The 18,281-nt window shown below is 35.4% G+C and overlaps 1 protein-coding gene across 1 annotated transcript in view; it reads right to left on the bottom strand.

The window, feature by feature from the left end:
* The window catches only part of LOC131400304 (uncharacterized), a 311,511-nt gene that overhangs the window by 254,436 nt on the left and 38,794 nt on the right, over nucleotides 1-18,281 (bottom strand). The window contains exons 4-5 of the mRNA XM_058535085.1: nucleotides 9,003-9,202; nucleotides 4,485-4,572 (exon numbers count right to left, since the gene is read on the bottom strand). Coding sequence (XP_058391068.1) covers nucleotides 4,485-4,572; nucleotides 9,003-9,202 — 288 coding nt within the window. The remainder of the gene's footprint in view (nucleotides 1-4,484; nucleotides 4,573-9,002; nucleotides 9,203-18,281) is intronic.

Below are 18,281 nucleotides of genomic sequence, written 5' to 3'. Positions count from 1 at the left end.
CCTCCATAATACTTAGTATTGTCAGTCTTTATAACTTTAGCCTTTCTTGTGAGTGCCTGATAGCATCTACATGGTTTTGATTTGTATTTTCCCTGATGATGAGTAAGGTTGAATACCTTTCCACACATTTTCTGGCTATTTCAAAATATTCTTTTCTGAAGTGCCTGTTCAGGTCTTTTCCTATTTTCTCATTAAATTGTCTTTTTCTTATTGCTCTGTAAGAGTTCTTTGTAAATTCTAGCTCTAACTCTTTTCTTGGTTATATCTATTGCAAATACCATCTCACATTTTATAGCCAGTATTTTTACTTTCTCAATGATAACTTTTATGAAAAGAAGTTCTTTTTATTAATAGAACAAAAGTCCAATTTATCAATATTTGCTTTTTGTGTATTGTTTAAGAGATGTTTAATATAATGTTTTACCTTTGACATTTAGATTTGCAATCCACCTAGTACAGAATTTTTTACTATGGTGTGAGGTAGAAATCAAAAGACCATTCTCATCTCACTACTCCCCAGTGTCCTTTAATGATAAATCAAGCATCCATTATAAGTGCCAGGCATTTCTATATCCACTATTCAGCTTCATTGGTCTGTGTGCCTATCTTTTGCGAATACTGTCTTAATATAGATTTATAATAAGTTTTATAATCCAGTAGTGTAAGTTCACCAACTTCTTCTTCTTCAACATTGACTTAGCTATTCTTGGCTTCTTGAATTGCTATACAAATTTTAGAATCAACTTGCCAGTCTCCATAGAAAAATCCTGTTGGCATTTAGATTTGAATTGCATTTAATCTATAGATAAAACTAGGAGAACCAACATCTTTAAAACATTGACTCTTCCAGTCCATGAACATGAGATATTTCTCCATTCATTAAAGCCTTCTCTAATTTCTCTCAAAATATTTTATAGTTTTCTATGAGGAGACCTTCCATATATTTTGTATATTTTTTCCTAGGCATTTGATCTTTTGCATGCTATTGGAAATGGCATATGGTGTTTTTTATTCCATTCTATAACTATTGGAAGTTAGTATATAGAAGTGAAATTGATTTTAGTATTCTGACCGTGTGTATAGCAATCTTACTGAATTAATTTATTAATTCTAATATTTAATCTGTAGAATGATTTGAATTTTCTATGAACACAGTTCTGTCATCTGAGGACGATGACAGATTCATTCCTTCCTTTCCCACACTTACACATTTCCTTTTTTCTTCTAGTCCTATTACACATTCTTGGACCTTGAGTACAATGTGGAATAGAAGTAAAGATAGTGGACATACTGATCTCTTGGATTTCATGGATGAAGGTTCACAATATTTCATCAGTAAGTATGATATTTGCTGTACTTTATTTGTAGACAGCTTTTATCAAATAAAGGAAATTGCCATCTATTCTTAGTTTTCTATGAGTTTTTATCATGAATAGATGATGAATTTTACTCAATGCTTTCTCTACATCTTTTCACCATTTCACCATTATTCTTTTACTCTGGTTAATTATATTAATTGGTTTTCAAATGTTAAACTGACCTTTCATTCCTGGAATAATGCTAATGGGCCTGAGATATATTATAATCTTTATTTATCACTGGACTCAATTTGCTATGTTTTGAGATTGTTGCTTCTTTGTTCATGGGAGAGAGTGGCCTATAAATTTCCTTTCTTGTGACGTCTTTATAAAACTTGGTATAAAAAGGTTATAATGGCCTCATAACATCAGTTGGAAAGTGCTTTCTTTTTTTTTTATTATCTGGCAGAGTTTGTATAGGGTTAGTGCTATTTCTCTCTTAAATGTTTTGAAGAATTTACAGATAAAATTATCTAGGCAAGAGTATTCTTTGTGGGAAAACTTATAATTATGGATTCAATTTATTTAATACAATGCTTCCCAAATACTAATGTGTATATGAATTACATGGAGATCTTGTAAAAATTCAGATACTGATTCAGTAGGTTGGTGTGAGACCTGAGACTGCCTTTCTAACAAGATCCCTGTGTTATTAATGTTGTTGGTGGAGGGATGACACTTAATTAGTAAGATTTTTTGTATAGGACAATTCAGATTTTCTGTTTCTTTTTGTGTCAATTTTCTTGTGATCTTTTTTTCTAGGAATATTTTCATTTCATGTACATTTTCAAATTTTTGGCATAAAAGGAGTATTATGAACTATATTATATATGTAGAATCTCAAGTGATGTCCTCCTTTTCATTTCTGATATTATATTTGTGGGTTTTTAAAAAGTTTGGTCGGAGTTTATAATTTTTACTTTCAAATAATATAATTTGCGGTTTTTATCTTATCTCTTGTTTGCTTTCTATTCCATTAACTTCTGCATTTATTTTAATTATGTTTTTCTTTCTATATTTATTTTGGATTTAATTTGTTGTTTTTGTAGTAGCTTCTTGAGATGAATGCTTAGATCATTAATTTTCAGCTCTTCTTCTTTTCTATTAAATACACTGAATCTATGAATCTTTGCTAAGTGTAAGTTAAACTACATGTCATCAGTTTGCCATATCATATTTTCATTATCATTCAGTTCAAAATATTTTCAAATTCTCATTGTGATTTCTTCTTGCCTTTTCCCCCCAACTTTATTAAGGTATAATTGACAAATAAAAGTGTAATATATTTAAAGCGTACACATGATGATTTGATATATCTATATATTGTGAAAGAACTCCCACAATCAAGTTAATTAACAGATCCATAACTTCATATATAGTCACCTTTTTTTTGGTGAGAATGCTTAAGATCTATTCTCTTAGCAAATTTTAATTATATAATACAGTATTAGTTTACAATGCTTCTTGCCTTAAAATCTAATTCATATATGTATAACTAGGCCAGGTTTTTTTTTTTTAATCTATCTGTTCATATGGCATATCTTTTTCCATCCCTTTGCTTTCAATATTTCTGTAGCTTTGTATTTATTTATGTGTCCACTTTGCCTTAACGTCTTTGATGCCCTCAAACAGAAGAGTTTATTTTATTTTGTTCGTATTTTCTAATTTTTCTCAGTGAGATGGTTGGTCTAATAACAATCTGGAGTGACTTTGCTGAAAACAGCAGTCTAATTTTGAGGCTTTTCATAAGATATAAAATTTGCCATGATTCTTTCTATCATAGGACAAGAAGAAATGCTAGGGACTGATTTGAGAAGAGGCCCCTTGAACCAAAAATCCCATCTGCAGATTAATGCAAAATATAGTTGGGCCTTAGTGACTCGTATTCTCTTCCTGGTCTTCTCATTATATTCACCATGACCTGAAGAAATTTCAGCCAGTCAACCGGCTTGAAATGAATATTTGAAAATTAAAAAAGTTATTATAACTAGCACTTAGAACAATGCCTGACAAGTAGTAATTGCTATATAGGTATTAGCTATTAATATTGTATATTCCCACATATAACCAATCTTTGAACTAATTTCTGATAGAACAAATACAATTCACATGGACACAATACTTGTGATAATGAATACTGTTTCAGGAATTCTAGGTATGTTTAAACATCAGGAAATATTCATTAGTCACTCACTATGTACAAAAGGTTATGTTGAACAATTTTAATATAAAACAATGTAAGATAATCCCTGACCTCAGAGTTGTTATTAAGGCATGATGTATATGTTAAGGCATGATCTATATGTTAAAAATTAAACATGATTGTTTAAATATCTCATTATCCTACTAGGCTTTGAGGGAAAGAATTCTATCTTATTCATTCGTGTCTCCTTTATAAAGCCTACTACACGTTTCTGCATATAGCTAAACTTCAAATGATTATGGAATTAATACAAGCTTAAAAAGTACCATATGCTAAATTCCAGAAAATAGTAACTACAAAAGGAGTCACCTTGTTTGACTGATGAATGGATGAATGGCTGAATGGAAGTATGAACAAATAAATGAATTAACTAACTACTCCTTAAAAGAAGTATGTTACTTAGATAAGGGGAGAAGTCATGGTAGTAAATCCTAGGTGGAGAAAATAGTATGATAAAAAGGATAGAGATAGAATTGTACATGGAACATTTAAGGATGAATGAGTCAAATATCTTAATGATAGTATAGGGGTCACATAAAACAGAAGGATATGATAATCAATGATTATGGACTAAGGAAGGTTGTGAATGGTACTTTAACAAGTTTAGACTATGTTCATTGGATAAAGGTGAGCATTTGAAGGTTTCTGATCAGCTTAATAGTTATTTTAGAATAATGCAGAAATAGTGGTAAATTCTAATTGAATAAATAGAAAAGAGATTTGAGTTGACAAATCCATTAAGTAGCTATACAAATATTCTATCTTTATATAACAAAATATGGACCTGAATTTCAGTTTTGGCACTGGAAACCTTAAAAAAAGAAATAGGTTGTATAGATGTTACTGAAGATAAATGCATAGGGTTTGATGAATAAATGCATATGAGGATGTATGGAGAACAGCACAACAAAACCATGTCTTACCTGTTCAGAGAAATGTTTCAGTAATGTGATATGTTTAATGAGATGGCTTTTCAGACTGGAAAACTCTGACATGCAATCAAATGGAGGCCTGCCAGAGAAGGATGACAAGAGATTCCATCAATCTCCATTTCATTGAATACCACAGATTTATGCCTTAGGAAATCGAAAATTATAATCCACAATATATAGAGCTTTAGATCACTTTGAAAAAGTGCCAAGGGTCAGCTGAATTTTAGACATCACAGAGTTATATCAAAAAATAACAGAAAACTTATATGGAAGCTGATCAATGTAATATATCTATGGTCTCAATAAACTGGTAGTATGGCAGGTGCACAATTTACAGTAGTTATTGCTGTTTTCAAGTTACTATAAAAAGGTGGAAGGCAGAGTGGGTAATTTTTAAGTTTTTTTATTTCCTTTACTTTGGCTAGCTTACTGTACAAATGGCTACATGAAAAGAACAAGAGGAGGAAGGAAACACATCAAATATTAATTATGTTATCTATAAATAGATTATTTATTCCTTGAAAAATAGAGATTGTCTGTATCTGGTAATTCATTGTATTTGCCACAAATGAAAAAGATATATTCTACTTAGGACAAAACAGCCAATTGAAAAGTTTTGCCTTTATTATTTTTATCTAGCATAGCTCTTAGGCTTCTGTGGTTTGGGGACCTGTAATTACAAGCAGTAATTTGAATGAGGTGATAAAACCTACATAGCTTTGTTGGAAAATGATCACTCACTTCACCTATCCTATTATATTCCAAAAATGGAGAACAATTTTCAGAATGTCATTTGTAAAATAAATTAACAAGCATTACAGGGCTGAAACCACATTTACTCTCACAAGGGAAATGAAGTTTTATTTTTAAGAATTAGCAAGGAGGGGCCGGCCCGGTGGCGCAAGCGGTTAAGTGCGCGCGCTCCGCTGCGGCGGCCCGGGGTTCGCTGGTTCGGATCCCGGGCGCGCACCGACGCACTGCTTGGTAAGCCATGCTGTGGCGGCGTCCCATATAAAGTGGAGGAAGATAGGCACAGATGTTAGCCCAGGGCCGTCTTCCTCAGCAAAAAAAAAAAGAGGAGAATTGGCGGATGTTAGCTCAGGGCTGATCTCCTCACAAAAAAAAAAAAAAAAAAAAAGAATTAGCAAGGAAAAGTAATTTATAAACTGCCTCAAATTCCTAGGAGATTACAATCCCTGATATTTACATGAAAGTGCCATTTTCTGGAGGTCTATTTCTAAAGCACATAAGAATATGGGTAATGATTCAAACTACTTCTTATAATTAAATTTATAAACTTGTGTGACAAAAGTAGCTGCCAGATCCATAGAACAATCTCCTTTAACTATGTCCAGAGCATGAAACATGTGAGCAAAATTCCCTAGGCAGTTTTTCTTTTCTCATCTATTTCTAGGCCAAAAAAAAAAATATATGAGCAAATAGGCAAGAAAATATTGGGCTAGTGTAGAGCCTATCACCTCATCCCACCCTCTCCCTTAATCCTCAATGTGAAACATGCTCAATTTATGTTTTCTTACAGGTAGAATCTTGGGTAGTTATGCTTGGATAAGTGGTCTTGAGTTATTATATGAATTTTACCATAAATTTTGTCTACCTCAAATCAGTAAACCACTTAAAATTTTAATGACTAATGGAAATATAACATAATGAAAGAAATCCTTGTCAACAAACTCTAGGATTTCCATTTAGCACCATAATTAAGAGCTTTTTAAAGCCCATAACTTCTACAGCAAATCTTAAAATGTTCCTTCTATTACTAATAAAGCTGTACTTAAATGAAGCTCTATCATATATGTCTAAGCTTATAGTACTTGTAAAGTCAATCTTTTGTATGCTGTAGTTCAGTTGAAAAAGTTAAAGTAACTCACTAAAATGGCTAAACTTTTTAGGAAAATACAAAAAGGAAGAGGAAACTCTTCCTGGGGCGAAGTCATATAACTACCTTTTCCCCTTTTTTTCATGATGACATCTTGAATTAAACTCCTGAATTAACTTGAATTCTCAAAAATAATTATTATTTCTATTACCAAGATGACTCACCAGATTCATATCCTTCTTTTTAATAAAACTGAAATAAGTTTTAGGCCTGAAATTATAGATTGATTAAACCAAGTCAAATAATAGTTTGATTCACAATTTCAGAAAAATTCGATATTAAATCTAATAATGGAAAATTTATATTTTAACAGCATCTTCCCCATATTTTCTCTTAGAAACACAGAGATGAGGCAAATTTTAGTGTAAACCATAGAAATAATTTTCCCCAGTAACACAATTATTCAATTTCAGAGAGAAAAGAAGAATCAATTCCTCCAATTGACACTCTAATCAGATATTTGGTAAGGGAAATTTAATTATTTTGTAGGAAATAAAGTTAGGCTGACCCCCAATCATTTTTAAAATCCATGTTACTATCTGATCAAAAATGAGCCAGATGAGTCCCCGACACAATTTTCAAAACATAGGGACTTTCCCAAGAGGTCTTTGGGAAATGAGAAGAGATTAAAGCCAAGAAATTTTAAAGTACTGAGGTGTTCTATAGCAACTCATGTCAAGTGCAAGACGTGCCATTGTGTTTTTTGATGTGTTTTATTTATAACATTTTTATGTGTTCAAAGATCATATTTAGAATGTTCAATAGGTCTTCAGCTTAGTAAAAAGGTTATTCAGTATAAATAACTTTAGTAGTCACTAGTTCCTAAGCAAGGACTATGAGAATCTGTAATGTTTTAAACTAAACTTTAAAATCTTCAAGCAATTAGTAAAAAAGATACTAAGATGATCCATAAATTGGCCATATTCAAAAGCTATTATATGAGGTCACTTTGTATAGATTATATCATTTCTTAAAGAGGAATATAACTGGTTGTTTTAAGGACTACTTTTACAGAGTATTGCAGGAGCAATATAAGTCCCCTTTAGTCTTACCTGGCTCCACTGATGAAAGCAAAGAAGCGATTTGCTCACCTCAAATTGGTGGTAGTAAGACTAGGCCAAAGAGCCCCTCTTAATATTGGCCCCATGTGAATTTTGTAATGAAACTACTTTAATAAAATGAGAAAATCTAATACTGTGAATTATCAACTATCAGTGAAACAGATTATGTTTATATTGGGGGTCCTCTTTGTTGCTCCTACTCAGTGCTGTGGCTATCTTTGCTGTCTGACGATTACCCCTTTCCTATTCTCCTTAAGTTGAGTTCATTCCAATTATTCCAATTACTTTCTGTTTTTCAGCTTGTTACCAGAGGCATGTTTGTAAGGAGCTCAGAAGAGAGGAAGTAGAGGAACTGATGAATTTCCTGTTTCCCCTAACAGTCAATATGAAATTTCTTTGAATAAGTGGGTCAGTCACTTCATCCCTTCTTTATGTGAACAAAATGGGTTTATCAATCAAGTATCAATTGCAATGAAAAGAGATGATAAAGAATCAGTAAGAGAGCAGGTAACAATGAGGGAAAAGAAAAGTATCATGACTTCTCCCTCTTATACTTCTCTCGTTAATTATAAAAGCATGCTTCCCTCTCTCACTATCTAACCTCTCTATCTTTGGGATGTAATACTTTCTGATAGCAGAAGCAAATGGCCTAGGAATAAATACACATATAATGCTTGATTTGTGTGTAGAAAATAGAGTTGACTACAGTCTTTGATCCAAACAACAATTAGTAAATTTAAATATTAATGTTATATAGATGTTATTATCAAAACAAGATTAGAAATCAATAGCCTTTGATTTCCATAGCCTCCTCTTAGCAACACAGAATTTTAAAAACTGGACTGACTTTTGTTTATTAAAAATCCCTAATGTAATTAGTATATAAAGAAAAAAAAAAAAAACTGAGGGCCAGCTCGGTGGCATAGTGGTTAAGTTCATGTACTCTGCTTTGGTGGCCCGGGGTTTGCAGGTTCAGATCCTGGGTGCAGACCTACACACCACTCATCAAGCCATGCTGTGGTGGTGTCCAACAGACAAAATAGAGGAAGACTGGCATGGATGTTAGCTCCGGGAAAATCTTCCTCAAGCAAAAAGAGGAAGATTGGCAACAGATGTTAGCTCAGGGCCAATCTTCCTCACAAAAAATAAAAAAAAGAAAAAGAAAAATACTGTTTTGTTGCTGTGAAGAGTCTAGATGTGGTAATTTAGAACTTTGGTGTAACTTTTGTGCATTCCTGAAGGACTGTAGAAAAACAAGTGCTGTTTCTAATGCAGCAGCAGAGTTGGATCTACAAAGGAAGCCCAAAGTGAATCCTTTGTAAAACAAACACTATTTCTGTAAGATGATCAAATATTGGTTCATTTAAAGGGTGTTATATAATTATGTTGTTCACCCTATGGAGATATTCAGAACATCAATAAAAATCCCTAAATATCTTTGAAAGATATCGTAGAAATAAAATCCAATCCATACATAAGTTTTCCGAAGAGGGAGAAAGAGAGAAAAATGCAACTATCTTAAGGCTTTACAGTTTAGATATTAGGAATTACCTTTCCAGAGTGTTTAGTATCATCTTGACCATATTAATCAGTTCAAGAGCAGCTGTAAGAATGTTATGAGGTGGTTGTTCATTAGCGCCATGGAGAGTACGAGTCCTTCTTCTTTCCGATATCATGACAAGAACACGATCAATAGCATGCTCAAGATGTTCACTTTGTTTTCTGAATCTGGTAGGCATCTTTTTGTCATTCTGAAATTAAAGTGGGAGTTTGGGGGGAAGAAATAAGGCAGCACTTATCTAACACACTACAAATATGGAATAGGTTCAACAGCAATACCATTTAGCTGAAGTAATATAAGAAGGATGCAAAATTAACATCAAACACTTTTCATTCTTTTTGTACTGTTTCTGGTAATACTTATATATCATTTATGGTGGTAGTTACATAAAACACATGAAAGAAATAAGCATCGGCCATGGGAATATTGAGGTATGTAATTTTAGAATGTGGCAAAAACTACTTGCCTACAGTTAGGACATGTTAATTCTGGTCCTGCCTTATTAGTACACTTACTTCATTTCTTTTTCAGAATACAATCTAGTGAGGGGAGAATCCATATTACTTTGTATTCCGGACAGGAATAGGTATAGATCTGAGAGACAGGAAAGGGTATCCTTACTTTTCATTTATCTCAGAGCCCCAGAAACCATGTATAGTCCTTTATGAGAGCTGGTAATTTAAACATACAGGAGCTGTAAGATTATTAATTGGGTACCTGTATTTAAATGTACCACTTCAAGTGATTAGACATTATCTCTTTTACATATTTTCTCTTTGCATGAACATGCGTACACACACTCCCATTCATTACGCTTTTGTCCAGGGCCTCATCAAATGGCTATCAGAAATAACCACAGAGTTGCAATAAGGCCCCATGTAGCCTCCTTTTTGGAAGAATTTACTCTAACTTCTTGGTTTAATGGTCAAGGAACAATCTTTTATTCACTAAGTAGTGAGGGAACCTATTAAAAAGGACCTGCCCTTTTAATCTTTAAAATTTTGAGGTGCAGGGACATTTTATTTAATTATGTAAGAAATAAGTTTATGAGTAGTTTTGGCCTGGGTCCAACAAGATATCATGTGAAAAGATCATATTTATAGGGCTTCTATGAAATTAGAGAACCAAATGCACATCTCTTCAATAATTACTTCTTCCTAATGTAAAATGTTATGTGATATGTTCGGATGTTCACTTGCAGTGTTTCACTTTAAATATCACAAATCAACCTAAAAATAGGTTATCTTCCACTTTCCTGATGATTAGCTTTGTTTTGTAGCATCCACCTCCTGCAAATAAGCTTGGTTTACATTTGCTGATTGGCAAAGTAAAATGTGTATTGGGGCATTTTTTCCTTCTTTCAAAATGTTTTAGAATATGGAAAAGAAAGTGATATAGAAAATGATGGGTTCTACTTTTTTATTTATAAATTCCAGAATGAAATTATCAATGCCAATACTTAAGATATAAACATTAGCATGCTTTTACTTCCATCTTCTGCTTCCCAACATTTTTCAAATTTTATTGATATAATCTAGGATTTTAGATATAAATGATTACCATGAATACTAAAATAAACTAATATTATTGGAGTATATACTTTATCTTTCAAGAGTTTTTCAAAATTTTGTGTTGTTTATAACCATAGTAACGAAGATTATTTTGACAAACTATGCTTTACTAGTTTCATTGCTCATTGCCATTCTTTTATACTACAACTTCTCTGTTCTTGAATTCTTTTTTTTTTTTTTTTTTTTTTTAGATTTTATTTATTTACTCTTTCCCCCAAAGCCCCAGCAGATAGTTGTATGTCATAGCTGCACATCCTTCCAGCCGCTGCATGTGGGACGCGGCCCCAGCATGGCCGGAGAAGCGGCGCATCGGTGCACGCCCGGGATCCGAACCCGGGCCGCCAGCAGCGGAGCGCGTGCACGTAACCGCCAAGCCACCGGGCCGGCCCTTGAATTCTTTTTTATTCATCTTTTGGTCAGCTAAAATACATCTTTCAGTAATTTTAAGGAATTAATGGGTAACATATTTCCTGACTTTGTAGTCTTAAGAATATTTTTCAGTTACCAGCTAACATAGATGGTTTTCTAAGGTCACACAGCTAATTATTAGCCGATCATATCCTGGAAACAGAAGCCTGCTGATACCCAGTGCTCTTTCTACTACATTATTAAATGTATCTGGCCCTAGAGGGATAGGGAAAGACGGGAATTTTTGACGTATGCCATACTATTGTCAGTGTGCTGAAACAGAAAGACATCTATGTCTGGTCTTTATCCTGCTTTGTCCATGCATAGAATTATTGAAGATATCAAATATTATACAATACAGACCTATTATTATTTAAATATAATTAGTATATGCCAAAAAGAATCACAATATTTTAGGAATTCTAAATGACCAGACACTAAATGGCAGGTAATCTCTTTACAGTCCTAATGAAACTTAAAAGAAATTAAACTGCTAGTCCCTCTGACATTCTAAGTAAATTTGGATTGACTTTTCTAATGTAGTTTTTGAAAATTCTTTTAAGGTTAAACAATTGATAAATACTATCCTTTTTTCGGTTGATACTTAACTAGACTTCCTTTAAAGAGGGAAAATCAGATATATGTCTTCTCTTTTTTTTGTTTTAGAATTATTTTGCAGATAGAAAACATTTTTTCAGTAAATTCAAAAGAAGTAGGTCAATTAACTTATACTTTGGGAATGTTTAGAATTGAGAAGTTAAATCCCAGGAGTGTCATAATGGTGATTATTTTAGCATGGATAGCTAACAGCAAATAGTATTATTTAAATGGTAAAAGAGAGAATCTTGTTGAAAAATTTTAAAAGCCACATATATTAGCAGACTAATGTGAATTTTTCATTATTAATTACACATATCAATAAAGTCATGAAGGTGTCTAACAAAAGTGTTTCTCAAATGTTAGCTTGCTCTACAATATTGAAATTCCTCTGAAACCATAAAGGTCATAGTGTGCCAAAAGAGGTATTTATTTACTTCAACCTCTTTGTGATTCTATAAGCAGACTGAGAGCCAAGAGAGACAATCTCTCATGTTTCCATTAAAATTTGAATTACAGACTTTTAAGATTCTATTATGACTCATGAAATGAAATAAATCAATTCTTTTTTCCAGTTGACAGTTAATTATTTCTTGTTAGTATATGATCTTCATTAGTTTTAGAGAGTATAGAGCTTTCAAGAACTGATGACAATAACAATAGTAGAGAGAAATGTCATGTGTACTTCCTTTAGCTCTCAGAAACATATTTTATCCCATTAAGCTGGCAGAGGAGACTCTTCTCTATGTACCAGCTTTATCCAAATACTCTTGATATTACTGCCGGATTGATTATGTGTGCTGCATGTTCTAACATTATTCTTCCCAATGTAGGTGGGGCAGGAATCATAGCTGAATAAGATTATTGTAGCAGGCACAGTGAGAATTTGAGAATGGAACAGATCTATCTAGAGAATATTGACCCATACTGATAAGCCTAAGTGATATTTTCTACCTAACAATATCGGAATTTTCTCAGAGGTTTCTGCAAAAGGTACTGTGAATTTGTATGGCTGAAAAAAGACTAAATATATCAGGGAAATGCAAATCAAAACCATAATGAGATACCGCCTCACACCTGTCAGAATGACTATTATCAAAAAGACAAAAAATAAGTGTTGGCAAGGATGTAGAGAAAAGGGAGCCCTTGTACATTGTTGGTAGGGATGTAAATTGGTTCAGCCAGTATCGAAAACAGTATGGAGATTCCTCAAGAAATTAAAAATAGAACTACCATATGTTCCAGCAATTCCATTTCTGGGTATTTATCCAAAGAAAACAAAAACACTAATTCGAAAAGATATATGCACCCCTATGTTCATTGCAGCATTATTTACAATAGCCAAGACATAGAAGCAACCTAAGTGTCTATCAACAGAGGAATGGACAAAGAACAGGTGGTATATATATGCAGTGGAATATTACTCGGCCATAAAAAAGAATGAAACCTTGCCATTTGTGACAACATGGACGGACCTAGAAGGTATTATGCTAAGTGGAATAAGTTAGAGGAAGACAAATACTATATGATTTCACTTATATGTGGAGTCTAAAAAACAAAGCAAATAAAACAAAACAGAATCAGATTCATAGACACAGGAAACAAACTGGGGGTTACCAGAGGGGGGGGGGGCGTTGAGGGGTGGGTTAAATAGGTGAAGAGAATTAAGAAGTACAAACTTCCAATGTAGAAATTAATAAACAGAAACCTCATTAAATTGCAGTCAGAAGGCCAAAAGGGGGAATTCTCATGCCTTACATCAAAAGTAGATAATAACAATAATAAACAAACACATAGAGACAGAGATTGGATTGGTGGTTACCAGAGGGGACGGGGGGAGGGAGGAGAGTGAAAGGGATAATTCGGCACATGTGTGTGGTGATGGGTGGTAATTGGTATTTGAGTGGTGAACATGATGTAATCTATGCAGAAATAAAAGTATAACGATGTACACCTGAAATTTAGACAATGTTATAAACCAATGTTACTGCAATAAACAAAAATTAAAAAAAAAAAGCAGAGCCCAATAGGAAGCAGACTTCCTCTTCTTGACAGGCAAGAGGTTTAGCCAATGAGACACTGTCACAACTCAGCCAATGAAAAGCCACTACACCTAGAACTCTTTGTTTACAATAGACCTCCCAACTTCCCCTTCCCCTCTATAAAAGAGTTTCTCCTCCTTTGCTGTTGGGGGACTTGTACATGGCTCACTATGGTTGAAGACCCCAACTGTAATTCTTTGCTGATCCTGAATAAATCCATTTTTGCTGGAGAAATAACTAACTGTCTATTTGTTCAAGGTCAACATTTTGGTGGCCTGTATGGGGATCCAGAGAAGATCCCTGATGACTTGGAGGATGTGGAGGAAACAAATGTGGTACCCACAAAAGAGCCCACTGAGCTCCTACTTGTTTTGCCAACCCTGGAGTTTGAGGGTAAGTCTTTCTCTTGGATCTGAGCTTCTGCCCTCTTTGTGTTTGAGGCTCTCCACGCTTTATTCAAGATCTATTTCAAGGCTTCATCCTTTTCTGATTAGGGCCTTATTTTTCTGCAAGTACTCGGGTGGCACTTTGGCCTGACTCTTTGAATCAGGCTGTTTCTTTGAACTGCAACAATCTTTGATCTGATTCCTTTTGAAACTGGACTGTTCCCATACTTGGAACTGATTAGCCTTTGGTATGACTTTTGGAATGCTCATTGGAACTGTGCTGTTCATTGGAACGAGCCTTTGGCCTGACTCCCTTAGGAGTAGTCTGTTCCTTAGAACCGCGTTGATCAACCTTCCTTCTGATTCCCTTGGGAACTGGACTGTTCTTTAGAACTGCATTGATTTGACCTTTGGTCCACCTTAATGAATTCAGACTGTTCTCTTGGGACTGGCTGGTATTAAGGCTGCAGGCTGTTTGAGCTGCTCAGGCTGTTTGAGAATTATTTCTTTACTCTAGAGAAAAATCTCTAAGAAATGGGATCCCAGTTACCTAAATATTTTGAGAGAGCCCTATCTACAGGGACCATGGCAGATTTTAAATTTAAAAACCATGCTCATTCCTTATGTGCACTTTTAACTAAATGGATTGATATAACCAGAAGTAATTTAGACTATCAATGGCCATTATGGGGAACTTTTGAACTCGCTAAACTTACTTTTCCTAAAACTGAATTGGACAACCATAGCTCTGTAATTTCCAAAACTGAAAACTGAATGGAACATCTATTTCAGTTGGTATTTTGAGGCTTCCAAACGTTATCAGGAGACTAAAATTGCCTCTTCGCAAAATAAAATGTTAAGATTAACTGACATGAATAAATGATTGAAGAAAGATAAAATGGCTTCCAAAGCCTCATGTTCCTCTTCCCCCGCTCCTCATGCTCGGGTTCCACCTCTGACGCCATATCCCACCTTCCCGTCTATACCACCTACACCTCCTCTATGCTCTCAGTTCTCCCATATTAGCCCTCTTGCCCAATTTCCCCGTTTCCCTGAACCTCTCCACACTCCCTCTTCCTCTGAACGGATCAGAACCTGTCCCTTTAAAATTAAGCCTTCTGAAGATCCAGAGGCCGGCCGTGGCTTAGCGGTTAAGTGCATGTGCTCTGCTACTGGCGGCCCAGGTTCAGATCCCGGGCGTGCACCGAGGCACCACTTGTCCAGCCATGCTGAGGCCGCGTCCCACATACAGCAACTAGAAGGATGTGCAACTATGACATACAACTATCTACTGGGGCTTTGGGGAGAAAAAGGGGGAAAGAAAAAAGGAGGAGGATTGGCAATAGATGTTAGCTCAGGGCCGGTCTTCCTCAGCAAAAAGAGGAGGACTGGCATGGATGTTAGCTCAGGGCTGATCTTCCTCAAAAAAAAAAAAAAAGATCCAACAGCTAAACTCTTAATTTCTTATATTCCCTGGACTAAAGCTGAACTGCAAGCTATAGTCAAAGATTTTCCACAAGTAACCGAAGATCCTTACAGATTTGCTGAGGAATTTAATATAGTCATTCAAACTTATCAACCCGGTTTCTCTGATTTATATCAGCTGGTTCATACGCTTTTCGGTGAAGGCCAGGCCCAGCACTGGATGAAAACTGTTAATTGGGAAAATCCTGAAAGGTCTCTAAAATTACAACCAGGAGCCCAACCTGCTGACCTGTTGTATGATCGGGCCCCAGCAATTGCTAGACGACTTCATCAGGCAATTCACAGGGCTTTCCCAAAGCCCGTTGATTGGAACAAAATTCAGGCTTGTGCATAAAAACCTGAGGAACCTGTTCATGACTATTACAATCAACTTCAGATTGTTTTTAAAGAAAATTCTGGTCTTCCTTCAGATGTTGGTTCTACCAGGTAGCTTTTACCTTTATGCTTATTAAATGGCTGAACCAGGACCTTTCCCTTCTAGTAAAAGAACCAGGATGGATTGGGAAACTATGTACTCCAGATTTAGTGAGTTAATCTGGCAAACAAACACTCTCATACTCTAGATGAGTCACCTAAAAGAAAGACCACTAAAATTCTTAATTTTCAACTCCAGTAAATGAAGGCCCCTAAATGAAACCAGAAACCTCCTGGTTTCTGTTATTATTGCAAACAGCCAGGACACTGGAAAAGAGACTGTTACAAATTTAAGCGCTTCAAGAGCCTTCAGCCCTCTAATGAGACTTTCCAATGTTCTCCAAATTTCCAATGATATGGCTGTGAGAAACTACAGGGGCTCTTCCCAATCCTCCCTCTTAATAGGCTTGGAGAATCATTTCTCCAGATTGGAGATGAATCACTTTCTCTCCTGACACTGAAGATACACTCTCAGTGCTGAACCCTACTACTATAAAGCACTCCCTGCCTGGAATACTAAAATGGTTCAAATAGTAGGAATTTCTAATAAACCTCAAAAGGTCCCTGTCTCTGAATCTATTTCCTTTTGTTTAGGCCCTTTGAGAGACACACACTCTTTTTCTCCTTAGTTATTCCACCCTTATTCATTTATTAGGCCAAGACTTCTTAGAAAAATATCATGCCGGAATTTCTTTCTCCAGAAAGGCGAAAATAATTCTAGAATTTGACAGCAGTCATCAAAACAGCCAACCAAGTGAATTAAAGAACACTTTGACATCTTTTATTTGCTCCATCTCTGACAGTACTAGAGCTGATTCTGCAAACACTAATCATTTGTCCCTGTTGAATCAGCTACCACCTTTCTTACAGGCTAAATCTCCAATTGATATTGGTAACATTCACAGAGCAACTTTCACTAAGATTCAAATAGATCTCTCAAAACCTGGCCCCAGAAGTAACCAATACCCTGTAAGTAAATAAGTTCTTCAAAGTATAAAGCCCATAATACAAGGCTCAGGGCCTTGTACTAGTCCTTGTAATACTCATATTTCACCTGTGAGAAAACCCACGGGTTGAGGGTGGAGGTTTGTCCAGGACCCCCAAGCAATAAACAACACTGTTATCCATTCTCACTGGAAGCAAATTCTTTATGGTAATTGATTTATGTAGTGCATTCTTTAGCATTCCAGTTGATGAAGCTAGCCAATACCTTTCTGCCTTCACTTGGGAAGAAAAACAATTCACCTGGACAGTAATACCTCAGGGTTTTACTGAGAGTCCTCCTTATTTCTCACAAATCCTGAAGGCTGTTCTGGATGATACAAAGTTCCCTAGAGGTTCTACCTTGTTGCAATATGTGGATTATTTGCTTCTTCTCCTTCCTAAGTCTCCTCACAGTAAGACATCATCCACTTGCGAAAGCTTTTAGCCTTAAAAGGGACATAAGGTCACCAAAGACAAATTGCAGTTTGCCCAAACCCAGGTTCAATATTTAGGGCATCAGATATCAGAACAAGGACTACATCTATATTCAAATATGCTTCATGGTGTCCTAAGTTTCCCAAAACCCAAAACTATGCACCAAATGCGATATTTTCTCAGGCTAGTTGGTTATCGCCAAAATTGGATTCCAAATTACCCTTTTATGGCCAAACCTCTGTATATTTTATTAAAGAACAACAACCCCATCCAATTTTATGAGAAGAACAGGACGACATAGCCTTTAAGGCCTTAAAGAAGAGTTTGGTGAACCCACCTGCCCTTGGATATCCCAATTATCAGATTTTCTTTTTCCTTTTTATACATGAAAAAGAAAGAAAAGCCCTTGGGGTACTCACCCCAAAACACAGGGACCATCATCGACCCATAGGGTATTATAACCAGCAACTGGACCCTGTGGCACAGGGATACCCCCCTTGCCTTAGAGCCACTACTGCCTCTGCCCTTTTGCTTAAAGCTACCGAGAAAAGCACTGGCGGGGTCCCTTTTAACCATTTTTGTACCTTATGCAGTAGAAGCCCTCCTGAATTCTCACTACATTCAACATATTTCAGCCAGTGCCCCACCTTCTATGAATTCCTTTTGTTAACTGCTCCTCACATAACTCTTTTATGTTGTAGCAACCTTAACCCTGCTACTCTTCTCCCCTCCATTACCAATGAAGTCCCTCATGACTGCTTAATACTGATGGATCACCTCCTAACTCCTCGTGATGATCTGCAGGAAACTCCTTTGGGTAACACTAACTTCTCATGGTTTACTGATGGTCTTTATTTAAAGGTGACAATGACAAATATTGTGCTGGGGATGCTAGTGCAAACTCCTTTTGATATCATTGAGGAAGCACCTTTACCTATGGCTACTTC

The sequence above is a fragment of the Diceros bicornis genome, chromosome X (genome assembly GCF_020826845.1).
Source record: "Diceros bicornis minor isolate mBicDic1 chromosome X, mDicBic1.mat.cur, whole genome shotgun sequence".
Taxonomy (NCBI): domain Eukaryota; kingdom Metazoa; phylum Chordata; class Mammalia; order Perissodactyla; family Rhinocerotidae; genus Diceros; species Diceros bicornis.
The sequence above is the reverse complement of the archived record's forward strand: the minus strand, read 5'-3'. Positions and strand labels throughout refer to the sequence as shown.